The 20431-nt window shown below is 33.1% G+C and overlaps 1 protein-coding gene across 9 annotated transcripts in view; it reads right to left on the bottom strand.

Annotated features, from left to right (window-relative positions):
* LOC123270530 (zinc finger protein chinmo) overlaps positions 1–20431 on the bottom strand; it is a 157778-nt gene that overhangs the window by 76698 nt on the left and 60649 nt on the right. For 8 of the 9 annotated variants that reach the window (XM_044736670.1, XM_044736631.1, XM_044736639.1 and 5 more), the window contains exons 3-5: positions 19901–20121; positions 10695–10939; positions 1734–1981 (exon numbers count right to left, since the gene is read on the bottom strand). In XM_044736670.1, coding sequence (XP_044592605.1) covers positions 1734–1981; positions 10695–10939; positions 19901–20121 — 714 coding nt within the window. The remainder of the gene's footprint in view (positions 1–1733; positions 1982–10694; positions 10940–19900; positions 20122–20431) is intronic. The other variant, XM_044736663.1, reaches the window with a different exon arrangement.

Raw genomic sequence — 20431 nt, 5'->3', positions numbered from 1 at the left:
GTATGTCCTCGTTTCGGTCCATAGCGTGAAGAGTTGGAGAGGATCCTGAACCAGAGAATGCAACCAGATTCACTAGTGGAAGCAATGTTGTCATCTGAAGCTGCCTGGAACGCTACCAACACGTTTGCAACAGAAGTCCTCAAAGACTTGCGTTCCACCGAAAGAAGAAGAGCAAATATCAGAAGATAGAAGGAAGGTAGTTAACACCTTAGCCACCAGAAGAAAGAGCAGTAGCTAGTTCCTCCTTTTGAGGTCCTAGGAAGCTGTCCTAACTATTCCTGGGACGTCGGCCGTGCGGCTGTGTGTGTGTGTGTGTGTGTGTGTGTGTGTGTGTGTCTTATAACTTCTGAACGGCTCAACCGATCGGATCGAAATAGGTGACGATCTAAATAGTATCATTGTCATTAAATTTCGTGAAAATTTAAATCGATTCGGTTCGTTAGATTTTGAGATTTCTCAAAAATAAAATTTTCAAAAAATGGTTTTTTGGAATAACTTCTAAACGGCTTCACCGACCAAGCCAAAACTAACCCGCTCTTAAACTTGAATAATGACGTCAATTGTCCCGTCAAAATCAGTTGATTTGTTCGTGAGATATCGATAACGAAAAATTTCGAAAAAAGTGTTTTTTCAAAATAATTTCGAAATTTTTTATCAGATCATTTTACGTCATTGTAAATCTTTAATAGAGTTTGAAAATTTACATCGATCGCTGCCAACCACGTGAAAATCCGTTGATCTATTCAAAAGTTATCGTAGTTTGAAAATTCTAAAAATGGTATTGTATCTAAGTCTCATCATACTATTGAGCTCGTTTTTGAGCTCCTTGAGCCGAATCGATTCAAATTTTCACGAAATTTAATGACAATGATACTCTTTGGATCGCCACCTATCTCGATCCGATCGGTCGTGCCGTTCAAAAGTTATAAGAGGTTTACATACATACATACATACATACATACATACATACATACACACACACACACACACACACACACACACACGCAGATGTTGTCAGGACATGGATGTTTTCGGACGTATCTTCACCGCTTCAAGCATGATGATTCACCGGAGTGCCCGTCCTGCCCAGGAATCAATGAAGACGCGGAGCACGTTTTCTTTGAGTGCCCACGATTTTACCTACAGCGCGATGAGCTGGAGATGATCCTGAAGAAGAAAATCCAACCAGAGACAATAGTAGAAGCAATGCTGTCATCAGAGGCTGCCTGGAACGCCGCAAACACGTTTGCAACAGAAGTCCTTATAGACTTGCGTTCCATCGAAAGAAAAAGAGCAAATGACAACAACTAGAAGAAAGGTAAAATAATACCTAATTACCAGAAGGAAGAGCAGTCGCTATATCCTCCCCCCACGAAGTAATGCCTAACGGCGGTTTCCATGAGGGATTAGAGGAAAGAGGAAAGGGGTTTAGGGTTTAGTGGGTAGGGGCGTTAGCGTCGAGTTTTAGTATGACGCTGCGTCGAGTCGCCACATATCCAGGCCAAACAGCTACGCCTAGAATCCGTAAAAAGGATTCCCCTAAGGGAAACATACACACACACACACACGCGCGCGCGCATCCGTGCGTAGAAATACTAACCTCTTCAAAACGCCGAGATCTGACAAAAACTCGATTTTCGACAATTAGGGTGAAATAAATAATTTCCCAATCTTTGAAAATGATTGATTTTCTTAGTCGGAAATTAAAAAAAAAATATGAATACTTTCATTACCTTCTGCAACGCTTTCTTTCAGATCTTCGTTATTTTTTCCTTCAGATTGATCTTGTTCCAGATCTCGTTCCAATTCAGTAGGAGTATGTGGAGCTGTATATGAATGAGACGAAGCGTCAGATGGATGAGTAAAAGTTTGATGTATATGATTATCTAGTAGTAATGGATGTGGAGCAGAAGCAGGGCGAAAAGTTGATCCATCTCGTAAAACACTCACTTTTCCAGAAGTGTATATATCACTTGGTGATCTGCATTCAAATAAATAAGACTTATTCAAAATAAGTATAAGTATATTGTTTAATTTAAATAATACAATTTCGAAACACTCTATTCAGGGGAATCAAAGATTCAAAAACACTGAATTAATCAATTGATAAGGGGTCGTTCATGAATTAAGTAAGAGGTTTCGAGGGCTAATTTGGCTCGCTCTCCCCCTACTGTAAGACATCATAAGATTACGACTAGTCCCCCCTGCCCCTTGATAAGAAATTTTCGTAAGAAAATTTAATTCGTAAGAAAAGGATATATTGATAAAATATAATTTCATTTATTCTGAAAATATACTTTATTGCAATCTTACTACTATAAATATCATTAACTAACTGTAGTAATATTAATCTTATTAACCTATCACAGTTTTGACCAGAATTAGTTCAGTAAACCCTAAGGCGTTGAAAGAAATAGATAATAAATCAAAACTCTAGCTATTATTTATCCACAAGCTGACTAACCAGTCTGATATGAATTCAACTACCGGAATGACTGATTCTTTTTGATCCTTTTGAGAATCTTCTAATTTTTCGATATCAATATCTTCATTGTCGTATCATTCTACATCATGAGTATCTTTATGGTATGATGTGAGACACAGGCTCTGCCCAGCTCGACGACGCAATAATTTAATTGGTTATACATTCTCAGTTCGAGCACACTGATACTTGTGAACTGACTGACGATGGATTTTCATATTTTTACTTGATGCGAAGGACAATCCACACTAGGGTGGGCCGAAAATCCGCTTTTTTTAAATTTTTATTATTAACCCTTTAATGTTCTGGAAGCGCAATGAATCTCAGTGTGAGCTGTTAGGGGAGAGATCCAATCATAGTCCGTTATGCGGTTGTGAGAAAGACGGTTTAGTTGTAGTGGTGTGTCCATGCGTCCCTTTCTACTACTTTTCTGGCCCCCTCTCCAGGAAAAAGACTATAGCTCTCTCACTTAAAGAAAAAGACATATGACTCGAATTAAGAGTGGGGATTCAAGGCCGAACATTAAAGGGTTAATACCAAAAATATTTTTCTTTGTACAAAAAACAAATTTTTCGGAAAACAAAAAAAATTTTAGGTCCATATCTTAGGCTCGCCAAATCCCGCTAAAGTTAGAAGTTGTTTAAAATTTTTTTTTTCAACTTATTTCAATCGGAAATTTAATTTTCTACAAAAAAGGTCCTATAATGAAATTATATAGAGTTGATAGTTACTGAGAAAATTGAAATTTTGCTCTAAAAAATGAAATTTTTCAAGATATTTTACTTTTTCAGGGTAAAAAATGAATTTTATCATAAAAATTTTATAAGAAATTCAATTTTCTACAAAACAGACCTGACGTTTTTTTTATTTATTGATTTTTACTTGTACACCTTCTCGGTTTTTATAAGGCTGATCTCCCTTTTTCTCCTAGCTTTTACGCTTTACTTGCTCTTCTTCTTATTGGACCTCAGCAAGTCCCACCCGACACTTTCCTCCACTCTATATTTGCGGCTGTGGACCGACTTGTGCTTTCTGTACCGCATTTGCCCTGAACCTCACCTGCTAGACTGTTGGAACAGTAACATGGAAAAACCACAGAGAAAACCCATGATAGTACAGTCGGATCTGGGCTAAGTCTACAGTGATCGATAAGAAACTCTTCTTTATCGACTACTGGAGCATTAGGCCCCTCTCCTAGTGTGCAGAGATCCCTCGTGCCAGCCAACGTCGACTAGAGTGGTCACCCATCCAAGGACTAACCACGCTCAATGCTGTTTAGCTGAGTGATCGCCCAAGTCAGACGTGTGCCGCCCGGCTATCTCTGCCACTTCAAAACAGACCTGATAAAAATTTATTTAAAGTTCATAGTTACAAAGATAATAGTGATTTTATGGAAAAAAATGACATTGCTTACTGTATTTTTACTTTTCAAGGAAGAAAAATCTTATTATGTTGTTAAAAATACTTACGATGATAGAGTGTTATGCCGACCAATGTTTTAAAATGATTTGTTTAAAATATTAGCACGTGCTAATTAGCACGAGCGTACGCTATATCTGAAGAAATAAGATTTATTGGTAAATAATTTTGTAATCATTCAATCATGTTCATTTCTAGTTTTTAAAATTTATTTATTAAAACTAAACATCATATTGCTTTTTACAATCAAAAGGGATTTTTTTTGACGAGATTCCAAAGTTGACCGGATGAATCCATCTCTCGATTCGTGGCCACAAACAGTACTTCCTGCTTCAGTTACAAGTTTGACCATACGTTCTACTTCTTTGGTGTGACTTGGAAAGTTTTCAAACGCCCACGCACATTCTGGTTCAACATCATCACTTGCTAATATTTGTCTTAATTCATCCGTGCATGAACTGTTCAAAATAGGAGGAGATATTATTTCATATTGATTCCAGTCGATTATTTCGGTGTAATCATCTACATGAAGCTGGAGGTCCGGTAATTAAAAATGACGAATGGCATGCTTTCCCTGTTCGTTTGGTAAATGTAATTTCTCTTGCTTCAATAATTTTCTCTAAAGCGAATTTACGCACCTCTTTTCTATCATCCACTAACATTGAAAGAAGTAAATTTTCTGGGTGTGCAAAAGAAGTGTTTCGCTTGAGACAATCACTAACAATTTTTTGTTCTTTCGCAGGCACGTATCTAGATCTCCTCAGAATTTCAAAGAAATTTTTTCAGCCTAGACCAATCGTGTTCCTTGATTTAATTAAAAACCACACCGGAATATAAACTTTTAATCTGAACATCACTAATTTTATCAATTTAGTACTGGGTTTTTCAGTAGAAATGTAGAGTCGCAATACTCTATTGGCAGTTGTTAACTATCTAGTGTGGCATAGCGGATCAGGGTTACAATGCTCCAAATAATCAGAACACTTTCCCGATTTAATTGCTGCTTTGCGAAAAATTGAAACAAATGTCTTAAGGGCAACTCATTTAAATGCAATAAACAAATTACCCACTGAAGAGGACGATCGAATTTTTCTTCAAGGCCTCGAATTATTCCACCTTTCCATCCGGTATTAACAGCGGTTCCATCACAGCCAATCACATTAATATTTCCAATAGATTTTGGATGTTGTTTTAATAAAAGTTCATAAATCTTGTCAGTAATATCATTAGATTGTCCCGAAATCGGAGTGACATGTCCAACATAATTTGATTCTGGTTCACTGATAAGAGATATATGTTCTTCTTTCACCGTTTGCCGAAAATATTTGGAACCTTTCTTTACTTGAATAAGAGTATTATTTTTTCTTCCGTTAAAATAAATACCTTGAAATTCAGTTTCTTTTACTGCAATTTTCTTTAAAACTGTTTGAATTTTTCTTCTCTCTCGTACAATCTTATTTTTATCGGTAATTAATTTTGTTTCAATTTTAGTAATCAATCCAAAATCTATTTAAGTTGACGTAACAAGAGCTGCAGTAGCGCGACTGCTGATGTTATATCTTTGAGAAGTAAGAGCGATTTCTTTAAGTTCAATCCTGTTTTCATTATGGTTACTACTAATATATATATTTTTATTTAGCTTATAACTCGGTTCATACATAGAGCTTTCAGCTGAAGAAGTTGATTTTTGTGAAAAGTTATTTTCACTCATCGATGTAAAAGATGCACTGATAAAAGGATTTCTTAAAATTTAAGAAGATTTCTTTGTATTTAAGAAATCATTTCTTAAACATAATTTCTTAGTATTTAAAAAATATTTCTTTGTATTTAAGAAATATTTCTTAAATACAAAGAAATATATATATTTTTTAAATACTAAAAAATATTTCTTAAATACAAAGAAATATTTTTTAAATACTAAGAAATGATGTTTAAGAAATGATTTCTTAAATACAAAGAAATCTTCTTAAATATTAAGAAATCCTTCTATCAGTGTGGTAACGTATTTCCACTCAAATTCGAAATGCTACAAGTTAAGCATTCAAGGTCTCCATCAATAGTGCGTGGTGATTGTAGGAAAATTCTTTGTAATCGTGTTGTCCTTTGGTCTAATAAGAATTCTTGCTGAGTGATAGGAATTTTTTTATCTTCGGAACAATTACAATTTTCTGAGTCAGTACATTTGCAGAAACTTATATCAAACAGTTTCGTAGAAAACACTTTAAAATCATTCAATTTTTTTTGACCAATTAATGACGAAACGCTTTTGTTACTAAACAATTTTTTCACCATTAAAATAATTTCCAGGGGTTAATGATAAGAATTCGTAATTAATATAGAAATAAATAAAAAAATTTGAGAATGCTGTAAAAAATACTTACAATATAATAAGAAAGAAATTAGAACACAATTGTTGTTATTTTTTAACGCTGTATTTGAACTTAAATTGTGTAATAAATCCAATAATCAATAATAACATGAAGCAATTTTTTAAGATTAGATGACGTTGTGTCAAAAATTAACAAATATGCTGAAAACAGATACGCCATCTTTTGAACGATCGCTAAATTGAAATGGGATTGGTAAGTCAAAACTCGGTCGGTAAGTGCAAACTGGGGCGGTAAAGTCGAAACTAGATTGCTGAGATAAAAATTATAGATGTTTGTACCATGAAATTTAATTCTAGCACCAAAACTAAAATTTTCAACTGAATTTCGATGCCATATATAATTTTACATACAAACTTTGCCCATTAAAGCTTGAAATGAGAATCTTTATAACAAGAAGTTTACTGTTCTATAAAAAAACTATTTCAAAAATCACCTTTCACCTCAAAAGCTACCAAATAACGAGAAATGTGACTTAGTCTAGTCGAGAAGTTGATTTCTTGCGAAAAATATTTCCAAGTCTCCTAAAAATATGGTTGATGGCTTAAACGGTCTGGAATGGCGTCTAGAAAAAAGAGTTTTTTGGATTTTTTGAGAAAAAGAAAATTACAATTGTTATTAACAAAAAACCGTTAAAAAAATTAGCCGTCCAGCTTTTTTGGCAAAATCTCAAAAAGTGTAAGTGATAGCTCAAATATTAAAAAAGATTCTGAAAGAGCAGAAAATTTTAGTAAAAAAGTTCTCGACTCCCGAAGTTGTAGCTTCAATGTTTATAATTTTAATTAAGCGTTGAAAATCGGCTCTTGCGCGGCAGTTTTGGCATGCGCACGCCGCCACTCTAGTGAGCGTAGTTTTTTAATAATTTTTTTATGCAATTAAAGATTAATTAAAAAATTAAAAAAAGTTCTGGTGTCATCTAGACACTTCAAAAAATATGATTCCGCAGTAGTAAAAGTTGTATCACCATTTTTCAAAAAGTTATTCAATTGTTAATTAACATTTTTTTTACGGGTTTGTGTTATTATAAAAGGCGGTATAAAAGTTTAAATAATTAATCTATAAATTTTTAGTTTCTTGGAGCCCTTTTTATGAACTTACTCAACAAGATGGCGTTATATAAGTTTATAAAATATGATTATTTCATTAATTATTAATTTTTGAAGAAACACAAAAATTAAAAATTTAAATAATGTATGTTAAATAATTTTTTTTTTTAAATTTCAAGTTATAACTGATTTTATATTTTTGTTAAGCATCAAACGATTATTTTAAAAATTTTTTTATACCATTTGTTTATAAATTTTTTATAAACAAATTAATTAATTAAATATTTTTAACAAATTCTTTTTCACCACATTATTAGCGTAAGAAAATTATGATTTTTAAAATAAAAAATTTTTCTTAAAAACAATATCTTATTGTTTATGATCGTTTTCTTCATATTTTGATTGTTTAAATAAATGATTAAGGAATCATTTTTTTTTTTAAATTATAATTTTCATTTCTAAAAATAATGGCAAAAAAAAAATTTTTTTCTGTCAACAATTTATTAATTTATTTATTTAACAATTTGTTATAAACAATTTTTTTTTTATTTTAATTTTTTTCTAGAAGATAAAAAAAATTACAAAAACAGAAACCTACAACAGTATGGCAAAAAAAATTTTTTCCGATTTTTTAAAAAACATTTGGATTTTGAAGCACGACAAAGTCCAAGCACTGACTCGATTTGTCAACAAACAAATTGCTGTAACTTTGCAACTATTGCAGATACAGCTTTCGACCTTCAAGTCGTTTTTGTAGAGTATGAGTTAACCTTTCTTATAAATGTTAAACCTGACGTTTATCTCTTTTAGTTCTCTAACTACACGCATTTATTTATAAAAATTTGCATTTTTTATTTCTAACAATACTTATATCTCATAAACTAATAATGTTATAACAAATATGCTTCAGGACTTTTTTGTTACCTTCATTAATCAATTAATTGTGTTTGAACCGTAGGACAATAAAAGTCATACGGTGTTAAAATAAAATCTGGACGGCTAGGAATCTCAATGTTTAGAGATAATTGCACAAATAAAGAACAAAAATTAGCATTTGCTTAGTTTTTAGGAAGTGGGATATCTAAAGTTTACGCTTGTTGAAGAGGATAAGGTGGTGGAATAATTCCATCTGTTAAATCATTCGAAAATTACTCCTTAATTTCCCACAGCATCTCAATTCTGTGCAATTGTTAATTTGCAATAAATACTGAGATTCTCTTACATGTCTATAGTACCAATCGGGAGTCCATTCTGCCAGGCTTACATCACCATTATCACGACCAGGATCTATGTATTCAGCAACAACTGGTTTATCATCAATAATTAATTTACTCCATATTTGCGCGAAAATATCACCGGCCATTTTGAAGTTTTTGAGTTCAAGTTCATCATCAACTATACGTCGCCGATCATCAAGATGATTGCCAAAAGAATCATAAGGTAAGACAAGTCCAGATAATTGATGACTCAATGGGGTCATTTTACGCTCTACTCGATTAAAACAACTTCGTCCTGGAGCATTCGTGATGATAAATATAGCATCAAGATCAAATTTACGAAAATGAGAAACGGCATGAGAGATAACTTGAGGAAAACGTGGATTTTCATCGGGTCCTCCGTCAACAGTCATGATTACAACTGGTTTTACACCATTATAGTCCGTTTTGGCCAGGGATTGGAATTCTGTTAGCTCTATAAGATGCTTTAAATCTATGCTATAAGTGTGCGTAGATGATGATGAATGTTTTCCTGATCTGATTGCAATGTACGTAGGCCCACTGTATGTCACTGCTTCAGGTTTACCCATTCCATCAGCAGTTATTTCAATACCAGCATATACTGAAGTTATTAATTTATGTTTTTCTGCTACAACCCAGTCGTGATCTAGTAGTCGCACTCGATATTTCATATGCATCAGAAAAGGTGCTTGTTTTTCTACAGTAGTTTTATCAATCGGAATGCGTGCTTTGTCATCCTGTGATATGAAGAAAACCTGAGCAGGTCCAAGCATTAAGGCGAGAGACTCGATAGCCCGAATAGATGCAGTACAAAATTTACCATCTGGATGGCTTTTGTGTTCATCATTTGTTGCTCTAGCTAATTTCACCGGAACTTTTACTACGTGTTTTTTTCTTTCAGTTGTATAGACCATCTAGGTAAAAGACGAAGATAGGTAGCACTTCGTGATAGATTGAAACCTGACCTGAATATGGTCATCGTAAAGATCTGTAAAGTCAAATTAGCTATACAAGAGATCGCTGATGACAACCGAATCTTCAGAGCATACAAAAACGCAATCTTAAATATTAAATAGTCATAACGCGAGTTCTCTGGACGCCTGAAATGAGGATACTCCGTATAGCTAAATTGACTATACGGTGTACGGTTAAAATAACTCTATGGATGGTCATTCTGACGATATTTTTCTCTTCGTGTGAACATTAGAGCAACTTAATATATAGTCGTGGCTCTAAGACATCAGAGATAAGTTGACTAAACGAAAGTTACAACAAAGCATTAAAAATCAGTTTGAATAGTCTACTTTATACCTAGTACATGAATAGTTGACGTTTATGCGAAGATAAAATCGTTATTGAGATTTATGAGAGATAATAGTAAAAAATGATAAAATGATTACTTTTCCATGAAACTAAGATAATTAATAAATTAGTTCAAGTAGTGACTGGCATGACTCAGCTTTAATATAAGAGATAGAAAATGATAGCAGCTTTCCTATTGGTCGGTCATCAGCGTATTATTGACGACAAGTACAACAGTACCAATTTGTTTCTTAATCAAGATATATATTCGGATATATATCTACACTCTGATATTTCATTAATTAAAACATGTGTGGATTTACGTGTTTGTAAATTGATTCTTACCCATTACACTTGAATATAAATCATCGTTCTCAGTAAAAAATGATATTTTATCTCATTTCAGAAAATCTAAAGTTCCATTTCATAAACGGATGATTATTTTAGTACGGATAAAGATAACTTCTCCCCAAAAAATTTTATTTTCATTAATATTTAACTTGATGTATGGAACTTTATATCTCTACATAACAAAATTTTAATTTTTAAGTCGCAACAGTGTTAAAATATTGGGTAGATTTTTGGAGAGTAAACAAAATACTATATCTACTATAACTACATAAATTTTCTGTTCCTGACAATTGGTAAAATTGCTATTAGAGTGTTGAGTCATGAAAGAATCACCGTGTTGTATATGTTTCAAAAGGAATGTTGATTGTTTTTTCAATTTTTTGAATGACATTAAGTATAAGAATGTGTAGGAAAAAAAAAAAAAAATAATTTTCATCGATATCATAGTGAAAAAATATAAATAAATCACCTAAGTAACCTTGTTCTTTTTTGTGGACTTTCATAGTAGTTTGGAGAACTGTAAATGTTCGGCACACTATAATTTGGTGATGGAGATGAAACTGAAGTGGCCTCTGTTTTCATGACTCTACTGATGGCATCGGATTCTAAAATTTCAGCATTACTACCTCCAGATTCGTTCATAGCAGTATTATTTTCTGAGGCATGAGAATGAGCTACAGCCAATTTTTCATGTTCAATAGACAGCCCCTTTACCTGTTGAACCAAATAATAAATATATTAGTAGCAAATGAAAAAATTAGGAAAACGGTTGACCCTGAAGGCCATTCCTGCAACTTCCCGCTAATTCCATACCTAGGCGCTTAAAATTGCATTTATGACGTTTTTTACAATATTTTTAACTTCCCGCTAAGAAAATTGAAAATTTAAAAAAATCGGGAAGTTATTGTTCTTACCCCGTCTTTCGAAAATCGAGTTTTCATCAGATCTCGACGTTTTGAGGTCCTAGAAAGCTTCCCTGACTATTCCCGCGATGGTGTGTGTGTGTGTGTGTGTGTGTGTGTGTGTGTGTGTGTGTGTGTGTGTGTGTGTGTTTGTATGTGTGTATGTATGTATGTAAAACTCTCATAACTTTTGAATGGCTCGACCGATTTGATCGCAGTTGGTGCCATTCGAAAGGGTTCGACTGAACTTAGATTTTGAATACAATGTGGACCGATTCGGACCGATAGATTTTGAGAAATCTTAAAAAAACTGCGAAAAAATTTTTTTTCAAATGTCGTTTTTTTTTTAATAACTTTCAAACGGGTTGACCGATTAATTCCAAAAACTAATCAGCTCTTAACATCGAAAAACCACGTCGATCACTACCAAGCCGGTCGAAATCGGTTGATTCGTTCGTGAGTTATTGTTGACGAAAGAAATCGAAAAAAAGTGTTTTTTTCGAATTACACCGAAATTTCCGGTCGGATCAATTTGTGTTTAAAAATATATCATAGAATTTAAAAAACTGTCGGATGCCGCCAACTTCGTGAAAATTCAAAAACTAGTGTTTTATTAAACTACTATCAGACTTTTGAGCTCGGAGAGCTCAAAACTACACGAAAATTATATTTTCGAGCTCAAAAATTTAATAGGTGCAATGTTGAGCGCTTAATTACGAAAGTAGCGTGAAGTTGCAGGGATGGCCTTCAGGGTCAACTGTTTTCCTAATTTTTTTTATTTTCAACCCGCAATAACTTTTGAATGAATGAACCGTTTGTAATCTAAAAGCCGTTTGTAAACTGGAACGTTTGTAATCTAAAAATTTTTAAAACTGAAAATGATGCCGTTTATAAAATGAGGCGCTTATTAAAAAAGACAATATTTAATAATGATTAGCAAAAATGATGCAAAACGTAAACTTGTACCAACCTAAAAATGTTATAAAATAAAATTCAACCAACCAAAAAAAAAGATAAACATTAAAAAACTTAATAATAAATCGAGCGAATTTAAAAAATTGTCATTAATGAATGATATATTTTTAAATACGGCTAAATAAAAAAAAGTATTAAAAAAAAACTGAAATAACAAAAAATAAACAAATGCATATCTTGACATTAGAATAAAAATAATTTAAAAATAAAGTATTTACGTAATGTTGACATTTGTTAAAATTGGTGCATCGTGAATTATGCCAATTCAAAACTTAGCCACGCGAATTCAGCCAATAGTAAACTTTGCGATTCATGAAATAAGTGAATGCTAAATTTTGTTAACAATTAAAATAGCCGTTTGTAAACTCAGCGGTTTATAAAAGTAGCAGATTCTTAATTTTAACGCTTATTAATTTATCTATTATACATTTATTTATGATATTTCTGAAGCTATAAAATTTAGAGACAAAAGCCAAGTTTTCTCAACTACAGGTCAGCTAAGAACTGATTTTCCGAAATTTTACTCACGGAAAATATTACGGAGCCGATAATGATAAAAAAACTCTTGTAAAGAGTAATTAATGGAGGCTTTAGTAATCTATATATATATATATATAAGAGATTTCCACGTATATACTCACTCATCACGATATCTCTGGAACTATAAGGCGTAGAGACTTGAAATTTGGTAGGAATGTTACTTTTGCCATGCAGAGGTCAGCTAAGAATGGATTTCAAGAAATTCATCGCCAAAGGGGTTCGCGGGGGCGTTAACAATAAAAAATTCCCGTTTTTAAACTATAGCTCCGACGAGAAGAGATCATCTTATAACGGATTTCTAAAAATTCTACTTTCGATAGGGATTCCGGAGGTAGGTGTTAAAATCGAAAATTTCAATTTCCAAACTTTCACTTCTGCAGACTCCAAATTTCGTGTATGATGTCAAGTTCAGCTAAGGATGGTTTTTCTCGGATTCTTACCCCAAAAGGGATTGCGAGGGCGTTAACAATGAAAATCTCTCATTCCTAACAATAGTTTCTATGGACTCGAAGTTTTATTGGAACCTTTCATCTATAATGTAAAAATTATCTCGAATAGGATCTTACGAAATTCGTCCCCCACATAGGAGTGCGGGAGTAATAATTGTCAAAAGATTCATATTCTTTAAATATAGTTCTTACAGATATAAAATTTGATAGAATCTCAAGAGAAACAGGACATTACAGGGATGGCCTCCAAGGTCAACGGATTTAAATATTTTTCTTTCTTAATAATTATATTTTCTTACAACAATCGTCTCTATAGCAGCGGCGAAAAAATCATTGTCAGGTTTCCAAAATTTAACTTTACATGTAGCTATTCAATCAACGGACTAAGAATTTTACATACATTTTATTTTTGCTGATCATATAAGCGATGAATTAATCAAAAATTAGTCAAAAATAAAATTAGACAAAAATTAGTCAAAAATAGTTCCCAAAACCATTCGCTGTGGACATAAGAGGAACAACACTGACGTCAACAAGGGCCCTGCGCTATCTAGGGGTAATGATAGACGAGAAACTATCTTTCCGCGAATGACTTGACAGTGCATGCAGGAAAGCCAGCAAGACAGTGTCTAGCTTAGCAAGAATCATGACCAACACTATGGGACCAAGAAAAAAAAAGAGATGAGTTCTTCTGGAAGTAGTTCATTCGTTAGTGTTTTATGGAGCGGAGATATGGGCAGACATCTTAAAGCATAAGACCTACTGGCAAAAGATTGCAGCAGTGCAGCGGCGGGGCACTCTCAGAGTTGCCTGTGCCTACCGCACGGTTTCCGAAGCGGCTGTATTGGTCATTGCGGGAGCCACGCCCATCGACTTACTAGCGTTCGAGAGAGCAAAACTCTATGACGCTAAAACCAGTGGCGAAAACATGAAGGAGGCAAGAGCGAGGATAAAGGCGAAAACGCAGCAAGAGTGGCAGGACCGATAGACATCAGAGGAGACGGGCAGATAGACAGCGCGCCCGATCCCAAACATTAACGTCTGACTCTCTCGGAAGCACGGGGACACGAACTTCTTCCTCACCCAGCTATTGACAGGCCACAGACAGTTCAACGCCTATCTTTTTAAGATGGAACTGTACTCCACGACAACGTGCAAATACTGCCCGGATCAAATAGACGACGCCGAACACACGTTCTTCGAGTGGGTGCGGTGTAAGGATTACAGAAGCAGCACCGAAGAAATTATAGGCACCACGCTCTCCCCCGAAAACTTGATAACCTGCATGCTCAAAAAAAAAGATAACTGGTCAGCTGTTGCAGCCTACGCGCAGCACCTTTTGAAAGAAAGGACCGCAGATAGGAACCAGTAACCAGGAGTAGGCGTCGTGAGACGCAACACGGACTGGATTGAAGTAATGCTAACGCGATTCCGATCCAGTCTTCTTTATAACACCTATGGAAAAAGGAGAGAGGAGGTTTTTTTAGTCGGTATTGACATCTGAGCCCCACATACCCACGCCGAACATCTGGTCCTGACATACGTAAATGTATTTTTTTTAACCTCTAAAAAAAAAAAAAAAAAAAAACACACACACACACATACATACATACATACAGACATAGTGACAATATCGCGGGAGTAGTCAGAGAAGCTTTCCGTGACCTTAAAACGTCGAGATCAGATGAAAACTCGATTTTTGCAACTTTTGAAAATTTTCAATTTTCTTATCGGGAAGTTAAGAAACACTTGTTTCCAAATTTTTCATCAACGATATCTCTCGAACCGATTAATCGATTTTGACTTTCTTGATGGCGACCGACGTGGTTTTTTAAGCTCTAATAATTATTTTATTAAATCAAAAGCGATCCAAAAAGAAATGTTGGAGTTATGAGGAAAAAACACTTGTTCCCAAATTTTTCGTAAACGGTATCTTTCGAACCAATCAACTGATTTTCACGTTTTTTGTGGCGATCAACGTTGTTTTTTGAGCTCTAATAATTATTTTATTTCATCAAAAACGATCCGAAAAGAAAATGGAGTTATGTAAAAAAAACAATTTTTTCCAAATTTTTCGTCGCTGGTTTCTCTCGAACCAATGCACCGATTTTGACGTTCTTGCAGCCGATCGACGTGGTTTTTCACGGTTAAGGTAGTAATACCGGTTTTAGAATTGACGTTCAGAATTTAATGAAACTTGGCATATTGGCACTTTATAACATCAAAATTAAGCAGTAAAATTTTTGGAGGCCTACAGAGAACTGAAAAAAAGATATTAATATTTATAAATTTTTGCTTTTACTATTGATTTTTATGAGAAATCACAGACTTTATTTTATTTCACAAAACTTGACGTTCAGGTTTCTATAATATTGGTATTAATAGAAAGAGAAAAATTTATTAAATATTGGTTGCAAATAAAACCATAAACCCAGAGCTTGTGATAAGAATAATTAATAAATAATTGAGAAAAAAGTACTAGTCAACTTAAATGTGGCAACACCGCAGAAAAAGTTAGGACGCACACAAAATTCAACTATACACCAATGCACATGAACTTATATGTTGAGTGAAACAGAATATATTTCTGTCTCTTTAGCTTTTACGCGGCGTTGCCAAATTAAGATACTACTAAAGCCAAATTACACAAAGCACTAATTTGACACCTGTGGTAACGGTAATACTACCTTAAGAGCTGATTAGTTTTTGGAATTGATGGGTACAGTCAATTGAAAGTTATTTAAAAAAAAATTTTTTTTGAAAATTTTATTTTTGCGATTTCTTGAAATCTACTAATTCGAATCGGTTCAAATTGACAGGAAATCCAAGTTTGAGGAAACTCTTTGAAACGCCGTTTGGTAGGTTCCGATCGGTTTCGTCGTTCAAAAGTTATAAGCGGTTCACAAATTGTATTTTAAATTTAATTTTGGTCAAGCCCTTTTGAACGGTACCAACCGCGATCGAATCGGTCAAGTCGTTCAAAAGTTACACACACACACACACACACACACACACACACACACACACACACACACACACACACACAGTGACATCATCGCGGGGGTAGTCTGAAGCTTCTTAGGACCTCAAAACGTCGAGATGTAATGAATACTTGATTTTCTAAAAACGGGGTAAAATCAATAACTTCCCGATTGTTGAAAATTTTTAATTTTCTTAGTGGGAAATTAAAAAAATGACTCCATAAATTTAAGATTATGATAGATTGATTACGAGTTATGAATTTTCGAACTTGACATACTACTATTTTTAAAAATTTATATCTTTAAAACTTATGGAGATTAAGGGCCAACAATTCACAGGTAAGCGTCTTCTGATACCTTTAAATAATGTCAAAAATTCAGTTAAATAAAAAAATATGATTTAAAACCCGGTTATTGGGGATCGAACAACGCACATACTAGATATTATTTAACTGACATTACTATCGTGGTTTTTTTTTACAATAGTAAAACATTAATATCATTTTTTGAACTTGCCCGTGGACAAGAACCCACAAAATAGCTAAAAAAATAAATTAGCTGTTAGCTAATTTAGTTAACCTATTAAATTAGCTAAGCTAATCAGTTAGTTAACTAATTAACTTAGCTAACTTTTCTAACCCGCTTAACCGGCTAAATTGTACAGCCCTAGTTATTAGTTCTCAAGTATTAATTTAACATTAATTTCAGATATTTGTATTGAACTGTTTATAATTTTATTTGATTATAATCTATTTTTTAAGATGATAATAAAATCTATTTTTTAAGATGATAATAATAACACCGGCACACAAAAAAAAAAAGTGGAATGTACTTTGGACCGGACCTACGTACCGAAATATATTTCGACCCGCTGAATCCGAATTTAAAGTCTGTTTGGCCCGCTCACTCTCCAGTTTTGAGTCAAATCAAAAAATCTTAAAAAAAGGCAAAAAATTGCAAAAAACCGCAGTCACAGCAATGAAAAAATTTTTGTGAACCCGGATTACGTATGATTTTTATGTATTTCAAATTACTGAATCTAAATCTAAAAGTTAATTAGTCCGGTGAGCCATCCAAATTTGAAAAAAAAAAAATGAAAAACCCAAAAAAATTGCAATAAATCATGAAAAATTGAAGTTTTCGAAATAAAAATTTTTTTGGACTCAGATTGAGTATGATTTTAATGTATTTTGTTCCGCTGAATTTGAATCTGAAGTTTTCTTGCCCCGTTAACGGTTTAAAATTTTTAAAAATCTCAAAAAACCAAAAAAATCGGGAAAATTGCAGTTACAAATATGAAAAAAAAAAATGTATAAAACATGATTAAATACTTTTCTTGTATTTTTTCACGCATAAAATACAAGTTAAGAATCTGAAAATATAAAAAATTGTAATATCTATAAACAATGACGTATAACTAGAATAAAGAGAACGATTTTCTCGTATTTCAAACTGTTCGTCGTTGGTATCGAACTCTTTTGTTCTCAAATGATCCACACAGTGGATTTTTCTTCCGTTTGTTATTATCTCTTGGTGTATCCCTTTTAAGTGACCAGCAAAAATCGGCCATCGTATTAATATTCCAATTTCCTTGATACCTAGTCTCCATTTCACTTATGTCTTGATGGAATCGATCTCCCTTCTCCCTGTTCTTCACTGTAGTTTCCAAGATTTTCAAGAAAGTGGTCAATGTGAGAATCCATGAAGTGTAGTTCGAGGTTCATTAAGCAACCTAAATTTTTGTAATTTGTCACCAATTCTTCTTCCCACAAACATAGATAGCAGGGATATTTTTTGAATCCCGATTATTGACCTGAAAGAAACGTTGCAATTTTCAGGTCTCCGCAAATTCTTCCTTGATGTTCGGAATACTTTATTTTATTCAATACTATGTGTACTCCTATTGTTTCTAGTACTTGAAAGAAAAATTTTCTGCGATAAGTGGTGCAAAATTAAAAGAAGGAATTTTTTATGGACCCCAAATTCGAACTCTATTTCAGGATGCAAATTTTATAGGGAAAATGAACAAGACAGAGAGAGCAGCTTGGGTAAGTTTCAAAAATGTGTCTCAAAACTTTTTAGGAAATAAAAAATTACAAAAATTTAGGTTGCTTAATGAACCTCAAACTACACTTCATAGATTCTCACATTGACCACTTTCCTGAAAATCTTGGAAACTACAGTGAAGAACAGGAAGAACGATTCCATCAAGACATAAGTGAAATGGAGACTAGGTATCAAGGAAATTGGAATATTAATACGATGGCCGATTTTTGCTTGACACTTAAAAGGGATAAACCATGAGATAATAACAAACGGAAGAAAAATCCACTGCGTAGATCGTTTGAGAACAAAAGAGTTCAATACCAACGAAGAACAGTTTGAAATACGAGAAAAGCGTTCTCATTATTCTAGTTATACGTCATTTTTTATAGATATTACAATTTTTCATATTTTCAGATTCTTAACTTGCATTTTATGTGTGAAAAAATAAAAGAAAAGTTTCATTGCTGTGACTGCGGTTTTTTGCCTTTTTTTGAGATTTTTTGAATTTTACTCAAAACTGGAGGGTGACCGGGCCAAACGGACTTGAAATTCGGATTCAGCGGATCGAAATACATGTTGGTAGGTAGGTCCGGTCCAAAGTACATTCCACTTTTTTTTTTTTTTTTTGTGTGCCGGTGTTATTATTATCATCTTAAAAAATAGATTTTAAATGGAAATGTTATTTAATTTAAAGGCGAATAGTTTGATTACCATTAATATTTTATTGTTCAATCATAAAAACAAACAATACATATTTAAAATAAACATAAATTAGTTAAATTACCAGTAGTGTATAATTACTGATATAAAATATAACAACAAAGTAACCCAACTTTATTTTCCGGTTTTCGGCGCTGCTCATCCCGTGTTGAAAAGTCATGCGCATTGACAAAAAAGATACAGTCAACGCTCTCTGTATATGACTCGCCCGTACAGGACCATTCTCTGTATTTGACTCGTCCTTGTCCATAAGAACTGTGTAAAATCGTCAAATACAGAGGAAGAATGTGGTCAAATACAGAGAGCGGTCAAATACCGAGAGCGGTCAAATACAGAGAGGTCCAATACAGAGAGCGTTGACTGTAGTACTAATGCTTTGCTAGAGCATTAACTTTACAAATGAGGAGGAGGGGAAGGTCCCACACGCGGAGAATTTAACAGTGAAACAGTAAAAATTCTACTTTTAAAATATATATTTTACCAGTCCAAGTAAATCAATAATTATATTTTCATTTTTAGCGTTGAGTTTAAAATTTACCATTTTACTGTGTAAATATTGACGTTGCTTGTATAGAAATTTAGTAACTGTATTTTATATCTTTTACATATCATATGATCATTTTTTAGGTACGAAATGATAAATATCAAAGTCAAAATTCTTAATTATTATACTTTAACATTTTCGACATACACATAGCGAATGTTACTTTTTGAAATAGTATTTTCTTCCATGTAAAGAATAAATTGTAGCATTTAAATGATAAATATCATTAAGTGATCATTAAAATTACGATTTTACTGTTTGAAATGGTAATTTTTTTCAGTTGATCATTATTTATTATAAATGGACTATTATTTATTACAGTTTACTTTTTTCCGTGCAGAATAATTCTAGCAAAACATTCAGATATTAGAATTATGTTCAATTAAATTAATTTAAGACTTGAACTACTCAAATTATTATATGTAAATACAACCAAACTGTAAAAATACAGAAAAATAAATAGTGATCAAAGACGTTTTGGTTATTTATATAATTCAACTATGACAAAACATACATACTTGGAGGTATTCAGCAGCTTTTAAAAAGGAACTCAATGACTCCTGTGATACATGGACTTCCCCACGATACATAAACTCGAGCAATGATGCCATATTGTGAGCACTTGTTCCATCCAAAATGACAATTAATCCGGCCAAAGAATGTGGCATACCTTCAAAAAGCTCTTGAAAATGTTTGCTACATGCTGCTAAAATTAATCTATGTGCTTTAAATGTGATGCCTGGAAATAATAATTAATTTCAGACAATCATTTACATAATAAATAGTGAAAAAAGGCCATTCGGCTGCCGAAATAGAATAAGATTTCATGAATAGATACAACACGGAAAAAAGAAAACTCGAAATATTAAAGTATAAAATGTAAAATCGGTCCCGTCGTAATCAAAACTAGAAAAATTAGTTTGAAATAACATTTTTCTAAATTCAATTTTTTAATTTAATATTCAGAGCTTGCAATGTAAATATTACATTCTACAATGTAATTCTTACAAAATCTGTAATAATTACAATATGAAACTGTAATTTTTCCA

The sequence above is a fragment of the Cotesia glomerata genome, linkage group LG1, assembly GCF_020080835.1.
Source record: "Cotesia glomerata isolate CgM1 linkage group LG1, MPM_Cglom_v2.3, whole genome shotgun sequence".
NCBI classification, from domain to species: domain Eukaryota; kingdom Metazoa; phylum Arthropoda; class Insecta; order Hymenoptera; family Braconidae; genus Cotesia; species Cotesia glomerata.
The sequence above is the reverse complement of the archived record's forward strand: the minus strand, read 5'-3'. Positions and strand labels throughout refer to the sequence as shown.